General features: G+C 33.4%; 1 protein-coding gene across 10 annotated transcripts in view; it reads right to left on the bottom strand.

Moving 5' to 3' along the window:
- Positions 1–16,608, bottom strand: part of LOC136828111 (mucin-5AC) — a 39,385-nt gene that overhangs the window by 4,805 nt on the left and 17,972 nt on the right. For 8 of the 10 annotated variants that reach the window (XR_010849922.1, XR_010849924.1, XR_010849923.1 and 5 more), the window contains 6 exons: positions 12,374–12,621; positions 11,420–11,588; positions 11,106–11,237; positions 9,969–10,082; positions 8,704–8,882; positions 5,133–5,251 (listed from right to left, as the gene is read on the bottom strand). Coding sequence is in view for 4 of the 10 variants with exons in the window: in XM_067085888.1 (XP_066941989.1) it covers positions 5,133–5,251; positions 8,704–8,882; positions 9,969–10,082; positions 11,106–11,237; positions 11,420–11,588; positions 12,374–12,621 (961 nt within the window). In the remaining 6 variants the exon portion in view is untranslated. Of the gene's footprint in view, positions 1–1,064; positions 1,222–5,132; positions 5,252–8,523; positions 8,883–9,968; positions 10,083–11,105; positions 11,238–11,419; positions 11,589–12,373; positions 12,622–16,608 lie in introns of those variants that run through there. The other 2 variants (XM_067085887.1, XM_067085890.1) reach the window with 2 other exon arrangements.

Below are 16,608 nucleotides of genomic sequence, written 5' to 3'. Positions count from 1 at the left end.
CAAGAACAAGTCTTTGTGCTGGCCTATGTCAGTGGAGGCTGTAAGTGTGTGACAGGACCTAATTTGTGCAATCCCTAAATAAACTAAAACAATGGAAACTGCAGTGCATGAAAAATTAAATAATTTAAAAATGAATATGTATGTGCTGTTAATCATTCTGCTACGCACAGCAGAACAGAAAAAAAAGAAAAGCAACATACACAAAAGGTTATGTATCAACAACACTGAAATCTGTTATTCTTAACAAAGAAAAATAGCACTGACTGGTTAACGGAAACATTTTAATAAGACCATAGTTATCAAGACTGAGAGGATCTTTGTAACAATGGCACACAAACCACACACACTCACAATCTAGTTACAACAAAAGATGTGGGATTTGTGGAATAGTTACAACACTGAACTGATGAAGGTGAAAATGGAAACAATCAGGTGAAGAGCACTCCATCACACATCTGCTATAAACAAGAAAGGTTTGATGTGGAAGCTTATGGCAAATGAAACTGAGGAAGGTCTCCCTCATCTCTGAATTGTGGCTTTACTTGTATAAAAAAAAACGGTTAAGTGCATAGCTTGTTTGCAATAATGGGTTATTAAGGCTTTAGTAGAGAAGCTTGTTATTTCTATGTATGGTACGAACACATGATCTTTCATTCTTTCATGTACGATAGTGGGGTGGTGGCCTAATATAATTTTAAAATTAATAATATGTACAAATTTTATTACATAACTGTGAAGGTGAAAGTCTAAGATAAATTAATGATGGAAAACAATACTGATTGTTTAAACAACCCTAAAGTTTTTCATTAGTTCTTATTTAAGAAGCAACATTAATTGTAAAACTTTCTTAAAAAAGCGTGTCTCATTTCTGTAGTTTAGTAATACTGTACTGTAAACTGATGACTCATAAGTCATCTCAGTATGTGAATAATCTACTACAAATTCGTGTACGTATTTCTAGATTTCTATGCTAGTGGTGTTTTCACTGATAAGCTTCAAAGAAAAATAAACACCCAAATGACGGATAAGCATGGACGTGCAAAATATTACAGTGGAGGGAATACCTTTGCTTATTCCATTTATTACAGTTGGACACACCTCCACTGATAAGTCTTGTTTCCTACATAGAGGTTCTGGGGCTGTAAGTTATAAAAATGGTTGTGATTCTTCAAGTACAGGAGCCTTAATACCTCTCCTTTTGCTATTCAATATGAAGTGATTCTGAAAAATAGTTCATCACACGGAAATGCATCCAACTGTTCATTACAAGAATTTTATGTACAGTACATGATTGAAGAGAATTGTAACAATTATAATACTAATCCTACGAAGTTTTTAATTGAGAAAGATTATTTTTTGTGCCCATATTCAACAAAACAGTGATACTTGGATAAAAACTAGTATGGGAAGCTGAAAAATACCAATAACCGGTACCTCATAGTGCAGACAAAGCAATACTTAAAAGGCATATAATAGTGACGGACATCTACTGAAGACTAAATTTATAATAAAATAATAGCCCTTTCTAGAAAAGCACTATATTAAAGATACCTCTACACTGAATGAACTTCATGAGGACCTACAATACAGTGTGAAAATCTATTACAGTGAAAAGGGGTGAGAAAAAACTCATCATTTCTGCAAATAGTATAAATTCAGTCAATTCCATTAACTTGCCCAATATCCAATAAAAGTAAAAGTTTTCTTAGGCATGACACTATGCCTAATTAATGCAAAAAAGTTTTCTTAGACATGATACTATGCCTAATTAAAGCATTTCAATGAACTTCTTAGAGAACATACAATTAAATCTAGACTGTGGGTAGCAACCTAACTTTTATCAATGGCCTGATTTAGGTGACAACAAATTCCTAGTACTGTACTGTACAGCACTCACCCCTTCATCAAAAAACTATTCTGACACTTGATAATGACAAAGTCTGCGACAATAAATGAACATCATTCTGTTTTTGTGATGTAGAAATTGCAAACTTCATAGCTTTGGCATCTGTTGCTGATGTACTTTTCCTACTTTCATGAAATGCTGACATAAATACTGACAAATGTATCAAATTCTGAATATTATTTTGTTCCATAAATACAACCCTCTTATTTTACTTATGCTAAACTCCCAATATGGTGTGTCGTTATCTGAGAAAAGTTGTCAACTGTTAAAAGAAATCTTGAGACTTCCTCTGAATTGAGTGCCCCTTGCTAGAACCAGCAACCACAAACATCACTACTGCCTGTGTGTGCTGAAGCAGACATACGAAAAACCAGTTGGAGAGGCTGGGAAAATTAAGTGGTTTGTATATCCAGGTACTATTACATTATTTATGCAGTCACTGCTTAGGTGATAAGTAATGATACAACTCTTCATTATTCTTAAAGTGTTTTAAAAATTAATATGTGACGATGAGTATCAAGAAACAAACAAACAACCTGGTCCCATGTTTGAATGTTCTGAACCATTTTGGTTCCCTGGACAAAGCCAGTTCACATTGGTTCCAACTGGATCTTGTAAAGCACTTATGGCCTTGTCTTAAACATTGTAAGCTTCAAGAACTCATGTTGTCACTATTGTCTCTTTAAAAAAAAAGTCATGGTTTTGATACCTTTCAAAATTGTCCTTTGAGAGAAACAGGCTCAAAGAATCTGAAAGTCATTCACTGCTGATGGTCAAAAAGATCCAGAAAAACCAGGGGAATGAACAACAATTTCAATTCAGGGTAGATATTTAGTTTCACAGACAAAAGCTGATAAGATCATACTAACCCAGAAACTGATATCTATTCAGTCATGAGATAAACCTCCAAAAATCTCCAGAAACTGATTAGAACAAAATATTATGTTATTTCTCTTGTATTCACTCCAAAAATAGACAATGAAGCGAGGAAAACCTAAGATATCAGCACACTAATTACCTGCATACCTGGAACTACATACAGTACAAAATCCAAATGAGAATAGACAAGCTTTTAGAATACATACACCGTTCATATTTAACCAAGCACAAATATAGCTACAATATACCATAAAATAATGAACTCAGATGGATACTCACACAATTTTCTCTTGATGAACAGTTAGCAACAAATTTCACAAGCAAAAACAGCACACATTCAAATGCAAACATCTTAAAACAAAAAATGAAGGATAGCATTGTTGTCTAGGAAGGAATATGTTAATGTGCAACATACTTGAAAATTATGTTGAAAAACTGCAACAGGCAAAGGAAATAATGCTCATGCGAAAAATAATCAACTGTGCAAATCATAAACTAAACCAAATGTAACCACAAAAATTATCAATCTAAAAAATCTGCAACATGTTGAAAGATGGCTGCCTTGACTAAAAAGTAATCAAATGAAATATTTCTAAACTACATCAAAGAATGCCTAGAACAGAAAGCTCTGATAAGCAAAAAATCATTAGTGATTTTACCGAGAGAAAGAGCAATTAAAGAGATAAAAAGTACTAGCACCATGGCTAATGTACATTTGTTCACTACAACCATTATGATATGATGCCCTTTTTTGTACAAACTTATCCTGCATGGAATAAGGCTTTTTATGATTAATGAGGTTATATGAAAAACAGGTTTTTGTATTTCACATAAACATATTTTCATAAAAACACTGTTTATGCATCATCATATGATAGCCAGTAACATTTATGACATAAGGAGGAGGTGCTCATTATAAAGAAATGCCTGAGAGGAAGACAAGAGGCTCCTTTCAACTATGGCTGATTATTCTCAGCTTCAACTGCACTGTACAAAGTAATATAGCATAAGCAAAACGAGAGGTTTGTACAACATACGAAACTTCCTTATATACAGGGGTATCATTTCTTCAGACTTTTATCTATTTTGCTAACTGATCTTCAATCGTTGCAAGATCACATAAGTGACTGCATTTTTTTTTTTTAGAAAAGATTATATTTTGACAAATAACACCTTATAAGATAATGCTGAAAAGCAAAATGATGTTTATGTGAAACATCAAAATTGTCGTCTAAACCCAAAATTTTCCCACTACAGTACATGTCACGGTAAACCTGGTGTTGTCATGAAGCATGACTGTATCTTTTGTTCTATTGCAGCAGCAACAACTACCCAAAGAAAAAGCACTGATACAAGGATGTATCACCTACTGGATATATATTTTATCACTAAAGCTGTGGGTGGGGTAAAGATCAAGTAATTTCTTGGTGCTTAGCGCACCTGACTTCAAAGAGAACTGCCACTTAAAAACTTTATTTATGTTTGATGATATAATCAACTAAGTAAATTTTTTCTACTAAGATTTTACAAGTTCAAATAATCAGGATTAAATTTCCATTTGGCAGATAAAAATAAGAATAATGAAATTTAGAACTAATGTTCAATAATTATCAATAATTTTTATATTAAATTAAATAAATAAATCTACATTTGTATTTCATACACCTGTCTAATGAATGCTACCAATCCACACACACACAAGCAAAAACTTTACTATTATAACTAATTTTTAGACAAATTACAAAACTGTGCATCAACAAATGACAAGGTGGGAGAGAGCAAATCGTGTATTTCATCACTGTCATGAGCAAAGAATAACTTATTGATAAAGGTATTGACTGATTTACACATTTCATTATTTCTCATAGCACAGGGATGTGTCTAGTTTGGAAAATGTATGTAATAAACAAGAATTTTTGACTTTCAGCATTTTTCCACAAATAACAAGAGGGGGAAAAAGCATGAAACACTACAATTCATGTTGTCAATTACTTGACACTGGAAAACAGAAAATCTCAAGAACTGTCTTGTTTATTTTCCAATCTTCAGATTCTGCTATACGGCTACAAAATGCTAAGGGAAACTGTGTATCCGGTAAAATATGCTTGCAAGCTGCATAAGCAGGAAGTACGGTAATAACTAAGGGGTCAAAAGTATTTGAATTCATAGGCAAAACTTTTGCAGTCTTTTCTAACTGTTTTTTTGGCATACTCCTACTGGCTGACAAACCCTACACCTGCAAACTACACCCAGACCCTGTCTCAAGGAACATTTGCTATTGTTTATACAGTACATGTAGTAGCAGTACAGTACTTGATATATGGCAGTGTTTTTTTGTTACCCTTACCTAAAAGTCTTCTTGATCTTCTAAACCCATCATCATCACCATCATCAATACCATCATCATCATCATCATCATCATCACACCATCATCATCATCATCACATTCAAAAGTACACACTCTACCTGCAGTGAGAAATGAGACATGATATTTGGCAATCTTGAGTAAGCAGGAGGGAGTAAATTTCCCTCCCATTGACAACACTCCAGGCAGTCATATAAGTTAAAGTTATGTGTGTCCATGCAATAAAAACTGGAAAACATTTCTCAAAACATATTCAAAATCAGTGCTATCTTTGAGAGCCTATACATTCATAGCTTGTGTTTTTGCAGCATTTGAAGATGAAGTGACTGACCATTATGATGTGCACATAAACATCTAGAATACAAAATGTTCTAGTTAATGTGTCCTAAATGGTTAATACTGATGAATATGTTGAAAAGTTGAAGAGCGTTTAAAAGTGCATCACTGAACTACTGAATCAGGTATCTGAAAACCCTCTAGCCAGCTAGCAGGGTCACAGTTAATTTTGTAGCTTTGCATTGTACTTTGTTTTCATATCACTTCAGCTCCCTCATCTTTAACAAAAGTATTACAGATTGAATGGAAACTATGATGTCTAATATTTTCTACTATTGTGCTCTATAGATGACCTTGCAAAATACACAATCATTTAGAGATATATGATGATGCAAAATGGCAATCCTCACATAAATTATAAATTTCTGTGCAACATTGTCATTCTAAATGGTGCAGTTTCTCTATGAAAGAATTAATCTCCCTGGTTTGATATGCAAACAGTCAACCATTAATAACGTATCACTGTTGGATCTACGGCGCAAGAGATCATGTACTATTATAATGTACTTGGTCTCTCTTACTAATAAAGTTTTTAAAACTTGTTTACAATCAAAAAGGAGAAAATGTAGCTGCATGCTAGTATTGTCATAAGGATCTATACATATTCATTTTCATTTCAGGGTACAATAATTAGGTGGCAGTGATGACTAAGAATCTTGAACAGTTCAGTTATATGAAATAGAAAATATTACTGATCTGTTCCCTCAAAAATACTATAAAAATATTTTATATAATTCAAACTCAAATCTGGAGTTCTCTCATCAATCCAGGTGCCATCAAAATTTCTACAGTTTAGATAAATTCAACAAAGATTAAAAACATTTCAATATAAAACTCAGTGAGCACAAGAAATTTTAATAATTTTAATATCACAGTGTACAAACCATAGTTTTATAAGAACTCATAATTCGTAGGTTAGTTGAAGATGAGGACAAACATCAGCAAACTAATTTAGTAGTTAGCGATCTTAAATGTGTAACAAAACGCAGTTGACGATCAATTACTTGTGTGAGTGGCTACAAAAATGTAATTAATTTCTTCCCAAAGAAAATTTTATGAACAAGATAATTTTGGCATGGTTCCTTCTGAAGATAGACCAAAATACTCATACTAAAGTCTTTTCACACAGACTAGTGCTGAACAGCGTTTTGGAGGCCGTTAACAATTGCTTCTTCAACTTCCTGAAGAGATAACAACATTACTATTTTTAAACTAGTTTTTCCCTTTATGGAGCTAGATTTAAAAAGTTCTCTCTAATCTCTTTAATTTTGTGCACTTTCTGCCTGAATATATTATTCTTAGGCTTGGGAGATATCTGGCTATTAATACTATAAACTACAAGTCAATTTCTATCACATGAGTCAGAGATCCATTATAACTTCTAACCTTCAATTAAAAAACTTGTTTACAGGCTAAGATAACAGCTCTCATAAACAAAAGTCTCACAAACTCAACTTATTTCAAATAATCTTTGTTAAAAGATAACAAGAAATTACAATTCATCCATTGGACAATGTATCAGAAACCACAGTATCTCAATTCAGGCTTATGTGGCATAACACAACAGCCAGTGGCTTCCTGAAAGAAGAAAAAAATTGCTAAAAAGGAAAAGCAGTGTCAAGTGCCTTTACTGTACACTCTAAACCCAATTTTAAGGAGGAACTGTTCCCTGAAGTGGACCTCTGATAAATATGTTTATGGGTAAGCATTCGTGAATACTTTGCATTTTAATACTTTTGAAATTACTCTGAATATCGCAATAAATACATAATTTCATTAAGGAACCTGAAAATCTTCATCTTCATTGTCAAATTGGCTAGACAGTAACAATGGTTGATAAACTACCAAACTGTCTGAGGCAAATAACTAACAACTTTGCTCCTGGAAGTTTCAAAGATTAAAAGAAAAAAACTTCAAAAAGGTTTCCAACCAAGGAGTACCACACACAAACATGAAGAATTTAAACAGAAAAAGCCTCAAATGTTTACAGAAATACATCATATAAGGAAACACACAAGTAATACCACGCACAAATGTCCTTTTTAAAAAGGGTACATTCACATTTCCATCATATGCAAACATAAAAAATAGCTGAAAAAAATATAGCACCACCTATGGATCAAACACAACAGGAAAGGAACAACATTAAAGCCACCATGGAACAAACCTGCATGAAGCATTCAACCCAAGATAGTGTTGGCTGTAAAGACACTCATAAAACTAAGGTTCGCACAGACTGTATATTCTGGAAAGCGTTAACAGCACCCTACAGACTGATGAGAGATTAGCATTAGGATTAAGGTAAAAGTTCCTGTCTGAATTTATAACTTACTAATCGTTCCAAAACAAATACGGTAACATGCTGTACAAACACTTAAATAACGCAGTCCAATAAATTCTTAAATAACTGAAGAAAGCCAGATTAATAAATGAAAACAACAGGGATAACCAAAACTATTTCAAAATGGTAAAGCTATAAACTTTGGGTAATTACTATATTGCCTTAATATTAATAATTTAAAATAGGATTGCACAACGAGTATAGATAACACTGCACAAGCAAGTTCTTAAACTACAGCGGGGTTTCAATAAAAAAAACCCTAAAAATTTTTGGCTGGATTAAAAACTTCATCAGCTTTGCTGTGAAGGCAAACTTCACCCTTCTTTCAAGAAGAGGGACTTCTAATCTTGATAAAACTTTATAACCTCTTGCTTAGCTTAGGCTTTACATACTGTAATAAATACATTAAACTGCTGATGAATCTCAACTAGAAACCTTGGATGTTCATAGGAAATTAGTGAAATATAATTTAAGTAAGAACTAAAATTTTTCGATAGGTAATTAATAATATATAACTACAATAAGAACTCAAATTTGTCAAAGGAAAATCTGAATAAAATTATCTTAGCAGGTAACAACCTAATATGCCTATAACAACATTAACAGCATAAAAAAAAAGGCCTAAAAGGATCAAGTTTCTTAAATGAACAAACAAAACCATGCAAGGACTAATTCTATTAAAAATAAAAGACTGTCAAACCTATGGCTACATTGGTAACCTTGTAAAGTTCCCTCATAATAAAATGTATTCAGTAACATTTCTTCAAATTTTTGTTTGAGGAAATAACTGAAAATTAATTCTTAATTTTGATTTAGGGAAGTCACTACATGAGCTCTAAAGCATCTTTGTAGAAAATATAGGTTCCTTCTTGATACCCTGTGTAAACTGAGGCCCTTTTGCCAGTCCTCGTGGTCCTTTGCACATGGAAGGGTTCTGACCACGGGCTAAACCTGAAGGTCCTCGAAGATGGGTGCGATTGGGGCCTTGAGCAAGGCTTTTGCTGTGTCCTGAACAATTCTCAGGGTTTGGACCATGCCAAGCTTGGTAGTCTGATCTAGGGATAGGAATAAAAGAGAATAAAACGTATTCAACTTTGAAATCTTAATATGCGTTCAGGTAATTTTTCACTTACCAAATTACTGTCCTGCATTTGGAAATAATGGTAATTTAAGTTCTGAGGAGCTTAATTATACTGTAGTGCAATATACTATAATAGGTACATGATGACTTGATGAAAGACATTTATTAAACATTAAAGCTAATGCAATTGCCTAGCTTAAACTGTAAAACATGGATATCAGTTTCAAAAGGATATAATAGACTGTGAAATCTTAAGTGTAAAGACATTTCCTCTTCACTTCATAATCAGTTTTATTGTTATTATCATTATTAATATTAACTGAACTACAGAGCTATAATACTGAACTTCATTTGCTTAGGGCCTATAATTTTCCAAAAATTGGGGTGAATCTAGAAAAAAGGGCAACTGTCATTAACACATTCCTCCTTAAATAAGAAAATCAAACATGAACTTCCAAGTCATTCCGTATATTTGCACAAAGCTCATCTGCTGTAAGTCAACACCCCTTACTTTGACATTCCATGCATACTCATACTTCCTGGATATTAAGACCCTTCTGATCTAACGCCCTGGTCACTATCTAGGTTTCTGCATACCGACATGCAAAATCTTTCATATTACTATACGCACTATTTTCTACAGTTAAATATATTCCATTTTTCCATGTCTAAAATACTTTTATCCATCTTCTTTCCTATCATTCACATTTTTAACCTCATGCTGCAGCAGCTAACTTGTATTCCCATGAACCTTTGGTATTTTCCCATCCTTTTTCAGGAATCGTCCTGGTCTTCTCACTAATAACTTTCATAAGCATTCTTGAACTTATGACCCCTTCCAACCCAGTGTTGCTCAGCTCTGCCTCCCTTCTATCTTCAAAATTCAACAGATCTTCAAAACTTACTCCACTGACTGTATCACTTCAAACAGCTTCTCTCCATCTGTATCTTTCATTGAAAGATCCATGCAACCATAAATCATTCTCCCTTATTCACTTCCAAGTGGAACAACATCTTACATACAAACCTTATAAAGTTAAGGAAAATTATACAAACTTACAGAAGCAGCCCTTCAGATGGACCTTTATGAAGCTTGGTATTTGGACCACTCGGTCGTGCTCGTTGATCGCTGCGGAAACTGGAGTCTTCATCTGTACTAGTACCCCTCGATACACTGATGAAATGATTGTATGTGCAATTAACATCCTTTCATTTACACCATTAAAAATCACTAAAACCATAGCAGGCTAATAATTACCAATACAGTATGCCATTCATATAATGTACTTATAGAAATATGCTGTCGTAACAATAATTCATAGAAATATGCTGTGGTAACATCATCAAATATAGTACACCATACTTTCAAAGAGGATCCTCCATTAGCTGTAGCTTTATATTCCATAATTATGATTTACTTATTAAAATGTACTCCTCGAACAATACACAATAGAGTAACTAAACAAGCATTTAATGATTTAATCTGTGTTAATTTGTGTACATATATAGGATATGGAATTTAAGTATAAATAAAGGATATATAAATTTAGTTTCTAGTTTGAGACAAATAAAACTCACATACTGAGCAAAATTCTAATTCTAACAAAAATAAAATGTAGTTTTGACTGTACATGTAATCAAAATACTGTATTCTTCAAAGCAATTTTTGGCACAGTTGTGACAAGTAACCCTACTCAAAAATCTAAATGTCAGTTGATAATACTTATATGATGGATACCCAAAGTGGCTTAATCCCTAAATGCTGGGAATGAAATTCAAATTGACGGTAATGCAAGTTTTATGTTTTATGTCTGGTGTCTGGGATATTCAAAGACAATGAAAGTGGATGAATTTGAGTGATTTAATGTCATATGACAAATAATGAGTCATATGACTAATATTGAGTCTAATTTAACCAGGAATCCTCCTGGTCTTCTCACTAACAACTTCTATAAGCATTCTTGAACTTATGTCACAGGATCCCGTTGGTTATGGATTTAAGGTGAAACATAATAAACAAATAAGTAAGCAAATCCAAAATGAGATACTGAAAAGAACATGGCAAAAGACTTCCTATTATCTTTCACAAAGCTTCTTTTCTTTGTATGACTGGGTAATTTCTGCAATATTCTCATATACTGTACTTAATTTTGAACTGGGATTTGTTGTTTAATTGATAAAAAAACAGGATGCTTACGTTTGAGCAGCGGTCCAGGCAGTATTTATTCTCGTTCGTGGTAACGTCGGTCGAGATGGCTTCACACCATCTCGTCGAGAGGTGGGTGGCGAACCAATTAGGTTTAATGTCACTGATTTGGCTTCAGAACGTCTGTGAAGAGATTTATTAAAGGTACAATAGTTACTACAAATACATGGTAAAAAATATTCAGTTTTTATGATGCCAACATTCTGCATGAGTTTCAATTCATAACTTCCTAAGTAGTTTGATGACAGTGCTTTGGATGATTGAGGGATTACAATATCATTACTTAATTCAATATAGTTACTTACCTAGACATCTTAGGTGTTGTAGCTAAAGCCTCCTTTGTTCTGCGGTCTGTCTCAGCCATATTTTCAAGTACCTGGCGGGCTCTGATTTCGTCATAAAATACTGACTGCAATGCCATTGTCACCACTGTTGGCGTTATGTCTGGATAGTCTGCTGTTAGCTGATTACGCACTATGATGATGGAGAGAAAATTTATTAAAATCATATACAAAAATATATTATTATATCAAAAAAAATCAGTTAAACAAGACCTCTGAGTCACATCCCAAAACTCACTGGGCTTGCATGAGGGATTTATTCTTAAGTGAGAAATTAAAACTGGTGCAAGATAAAATTGGAGGTACTTGGAAGCTAGCTGGGAAAATACAAAAGGGAACAGATGAAGGGTACAGATATAAAAGTATGTCCTGAAGGGTCAAAAGGGAACTAAAAGCAATCTTTAATACAGTCTACAGTGTGCCACTGAAAAGCATAATGAAAGTGATAAGCTCTGGAAGCTGACCACTAAATATTAGGGACTGGAGCTAAAATATGACATGAACAATTAAAGTTATTAAGAATTAGCTACCCATTACTAAAATGTCATTATTAAATAGAATATCATTACTGTACTACTGTATTAAATTCAAGACAGTATATGATGCATTAATCCTATGCATGAAAACAGGTTTACATTTATTTGTTAGAGCATCATTGGCCACCAAAAATTCAGTCTGCTATATCTGAAAAATCACTTTTCTGTTATTAAGAATGAACTACTGTATCATGAAAAGTTCACTTTCTGAAAGGTACCTCAAATCATTATGTTGAACTAATCTACTCAAATCAGATCAACTTGTATAATTATTTATAATCAACAACCAGACATTTGGTTCCTTCTCGTAAACTGGCCATGATGGCAGTAATAGAATACACACACAATTTTTTAATTTCATTATACCAGTCAGACAATTTACCTTTCTTTTTGTGCTTCTCAGTAAGAGTCTTTGGTCTAGCTGGTCCAGGGGATGGCTTTGGTGCTGCTGCTTTATTTTCCTTATTCTCAGCTCTGTCTTTCAGTTTGGGAGGAGCCAGTGCTGTCTCCTTCTTCTCATGGCCCATGGCGATAAGTTTCTCAGAAGTATCTTTCACATTATAATTGCACTGAGTAAGGACGTCCAATATAACAGTTGGTTCCACTTTTGGAAAAATTCCTTTCAGATATCTGGTTGAAAAAATATCCCAGTATTATTATAAAATTCATAAATTTTGTATATTTCTTTTAACTGCCTGTAAAATAATTACTATTCATTTATTTCAACATCTTAAATGATTATGAAACATTTAAAGCTAGGTCTAATTAGTATTATAAACTACTTTTCAGTTCATTACAAGGAATCTTTAAGGATGCTGTAAGTGGTATATTCAAATCTATATGACTAACTGATATCTAAAGTAAGATACAAGGCACAATTAAATTTAACTTCTAATTCATCTGATTACTCCAAGTACTTTATTTTTTCAGCAATAACATTTGACTTTGCCACAAGTTATGCAAAATGACTTTACATAAACTGGAAATATTACGTATGGATGTTATAGTTACCTGCCAACTATGGTTTCAATATTTTATCATAATTCCCATAAATATGTTATCTACCTGCCACTAACATCTATAAGTTCATGTCAGCTTCACAAGCCTGGAGATGCTTCACTTTCCTCGAGTACCTTCCATATACTGTTGTTAAGGACTAAGGGAAGACTTCATCATAATGTTTGGTCCATCAAAGGTTCTTCCAATATTTTAAGAGGAAAAGTATTTATCTCAAATCCAAAGTGACAGAAATAATACCTATCTTGCTACTTTACATATAATCTTGCAAATGGGTTACAACTAGGAGCCATGCAGATCCTTCTGTCAATGTCATTTAGGTAACCATTTGCTGGATATGAAAGAAATTCTCCAAGTCATTTTGTTATCAATATGGAAAGGTCCCAGTGCAGGGCTGTTGCTTGCAGTATACTGTACCTTGCAAAGTTCACTGGTGATCATACAAGAAGTTCTTTGAAGTGTCCCTTTAGTTCCCACCTGCATTTTGAAACCAATCTTGTTGAAGCTGAAGGGACACTGAACAGAACCTTCAGTGTCATTTACTTTGTATCAAGAAGTAAATACTGTGAGTGTATTCCCTAAAGTGCTTAACACATTGAAAGGGTTATGAATAGGTAAACAATGATTGAACTGGTTTAAAACTTTCCTAAAATTATGAATAGGTAAACAATGATTGAACTGGTTTATAACTTTCCTATAACTACTGATCTTACAAGAAATGGTAAATGGAAGCAAAAGTTGATGGGTATCTTCAACATTCTGCCTTCATTGAACAATTCACATATTTCTTTTGAAATATACAAGATAACAAACCTTACTTAGCGTCCACTGATCTGAATGCCATAAAAATTGCCCTCTCAACAATAAAGGATATGATGTTCTTGGATAGTTCTAAGTGGAGTATGGATTGACTGATATACTGTACTGCTTGAAGGTTCTCACAATGCTTAAGAGGATTTTAAGTTGTAACCCACGACAAAATCCCATAAAAGGTGGGGTAGAAAGCAGCTCCCCGCAAATCTTGCCTTGGCTACAATGAGATCCCTAAACCCTCTCTTAGCTAATGCAAAGACGCCTTTGCCACTAGTTCTCTGATGTATATGCCTGTGGTTGTATTTTACCAGTGGCCATAAGACTTACCCTTTCCATGGTTTATTGCTTTGCAATAATAATTATATTAATAATTCTATCTTACCACGACAGATCAGTGCTCTGTAGTTTAATCAACTATCCTCCAGTTCACTCTTTTCAAACCTTTGCACATATTGAATAAAACCTTAAGTATTTTTTATGTTCCAAACAAATGCATATTTCTATTTTGATAATACTTTGCTTTTCATTATCAAAAAGGTCTTAAGCTGAGTAAAAAAATATCTGGGTATAGCGTAAAAAAGTAGTCAGTATAGAAACTGCAAGCATCAGTTTTTAAAAAATGACTGCATATTGACAAACACCACGACAGAACTGAATACATGCTGAACCATGCAATTAACACATTCCAAGTTAAAACATTTAAATAAGCATTTCATTAAAAATGCTGAAAAATGGGAACAGTTCAAGACTTAAAAAACAGTTTGGTCTTAAATTAGCAATGATACAAAAGATGTATTGCATGAGCAGTTACAATTCCTTAAGGATACAGTCATGTGAGATTTGATAAAAGTATTAAAAATTGACATCTATCCTCATTATACCATGAACACAACAAAAAAATGAACAAAATATATGGATGTAGCCCAATACTGTATGTCTAAATATAAATGCACCACAATGTCCTATCCTGTCCATTGTCAATGAAAATCTTTGTTATCTCTTTTGAACAAGTTCTCATTACCTATCCATTTAATATCTACAATATAACAAAATTTGTTTATTCAATCTTCACTAACTTATAAAACAGCAAATTATATAAACCTAAAGCTAGTACCTGTACAGTAATTCTGGCTACTGGAAAGCAATCCAAATAATTCTGCTGATTAAGTGGCATCATTTACAGTGAATTTAACCAGCGAGATGTTTTTGCTTACCCTGCTCTCAAACTGCATGCTTTAGGCAGAACTTGGGGCTCTTTACATATCCCTTCAGTCCGAAGGGCACTGCTTTCTGCACTGTACTTTTCATCCTTTGGCAAGTTCTCACCCAGCAGGCAAACCTAACATTACTTTGCGTCAGTTTGCACCATTCATCTATCTATCATCTACCTTATATTTCATGTAGACCAGAAATGAGGCTGAGACATTCATGACCCTTGGACAAGGAAACTTTTTCTATGAATGATGGGCTTCAAGAAAAAAATTAGTTTTGTGCCATAAAAACTTAGTTTGTTGCATCACAACATAGTCATAGTTACTGTATTAGGAGTAATTAGTTATATTAAAAAAAGATATAATTTCTAAACTTCATTTGCTTCTTCAAAGCATTTCAAAATAAAAGTTGAAATACTGTACAGTACTAAAGAAAAACTACAAAAACACTATTCACAGTAACAACAGGGGAATGTAGTGGCTGTCAGCCAATTAGTAACTCATCAAGAACACTCACTAAGCACGTCATATACAAAATGAAAATAAAATGTGATATCACCAAAAGTGAAATTCTGTCAATGGCACATCACTAAATGAAGCAGAAATGCTGGTAAGAACTGTAGTGAATGGCAGCCTGTCTAACCTATAACAAGGTGCTCAAAAGAATGAATATTGGTAGAGCATCTCCAAGGATCCAAGACTTAGCTAAGCTGTGCACCAGAATAATTATATTTGAAATGCTTCGCTGCATGCACCTTGATGCGCTCCCCACAGTTTAAGGCTATTTCATGGTTAATGGATTTGTAATAACATACAACAATCATATTTTTATTCGTCACCTTGCAAAGTACTGTCCTATGGATTTATGTACTTTTTTATTGTCTATCTCTCATCTATTATTTTCATTCTCATTTCACTGTCATTCTACAGCAGTTACCCTTACATTATGCTCTTATTCAACCCGATAACATTTTCTCCTCCAGTTAGTACTGTCACATTATACAGCATCAGCAGTACTTCCATCTTTTGAATAACTTTTGTAACATAAACTGATTAATTTTTCTCTCATTCCATGCTTCCGAAAATGAACTTATGAATTCAGAGATACAAAACATATGAACAAGACGATGTTACCTTTTTTAATCATGACTATGCTATGTATACCAATCATTTACATATCAAAATCACAATTATTTTAATCTGGTTTCTAATACTTTTAAAACTAAGACGATACTGAGTGAACCACTAAAACATATTTCATGAGAGTGTTATACATGATAACCATAGCTTTGCTCATCTATATATAGACCATTTTTTTGCAAAATCATTAGATACTTACTTCTGACAATTGCTTGACCTTTAACACAGTTTGTGATACCATATCAAACAAGAGTATTCAAATAATCACCCACAAATATCAAACAGTTCTCCTCTATTCTAAAACACCAAGAAAGCAACCTGGCACCAAAAAATGTCAAAATTCTATGTTACGCTAAATACGTACACAGGGTTCAGTAGCAATGGGTAAGGTCACTATGTGGTGCGGGCATCTCAAACATGTAAACTACAGAATACA

Source organism: Macrobrachium rosenbergii, chromosome 42 (assembly GCF_040412425.1).
Source record: "Macrobrachium rosenbergii isolate ZJJX-2024 chromosome 42, ASM4041242v1, whole genome shotgun sequence".
Taxonomy (NCBI): Eukaryota; Metazoa; Arthropoda; class Malacostraca; order Decapoda; family Palaemonidae; genus Macrobrachium; species Macrobrachium rosenbergii.
Note: the sequence above shows the minus strand (reverse complement) of the source record. Positions and strands in the feature narration are given on the sequence as shown.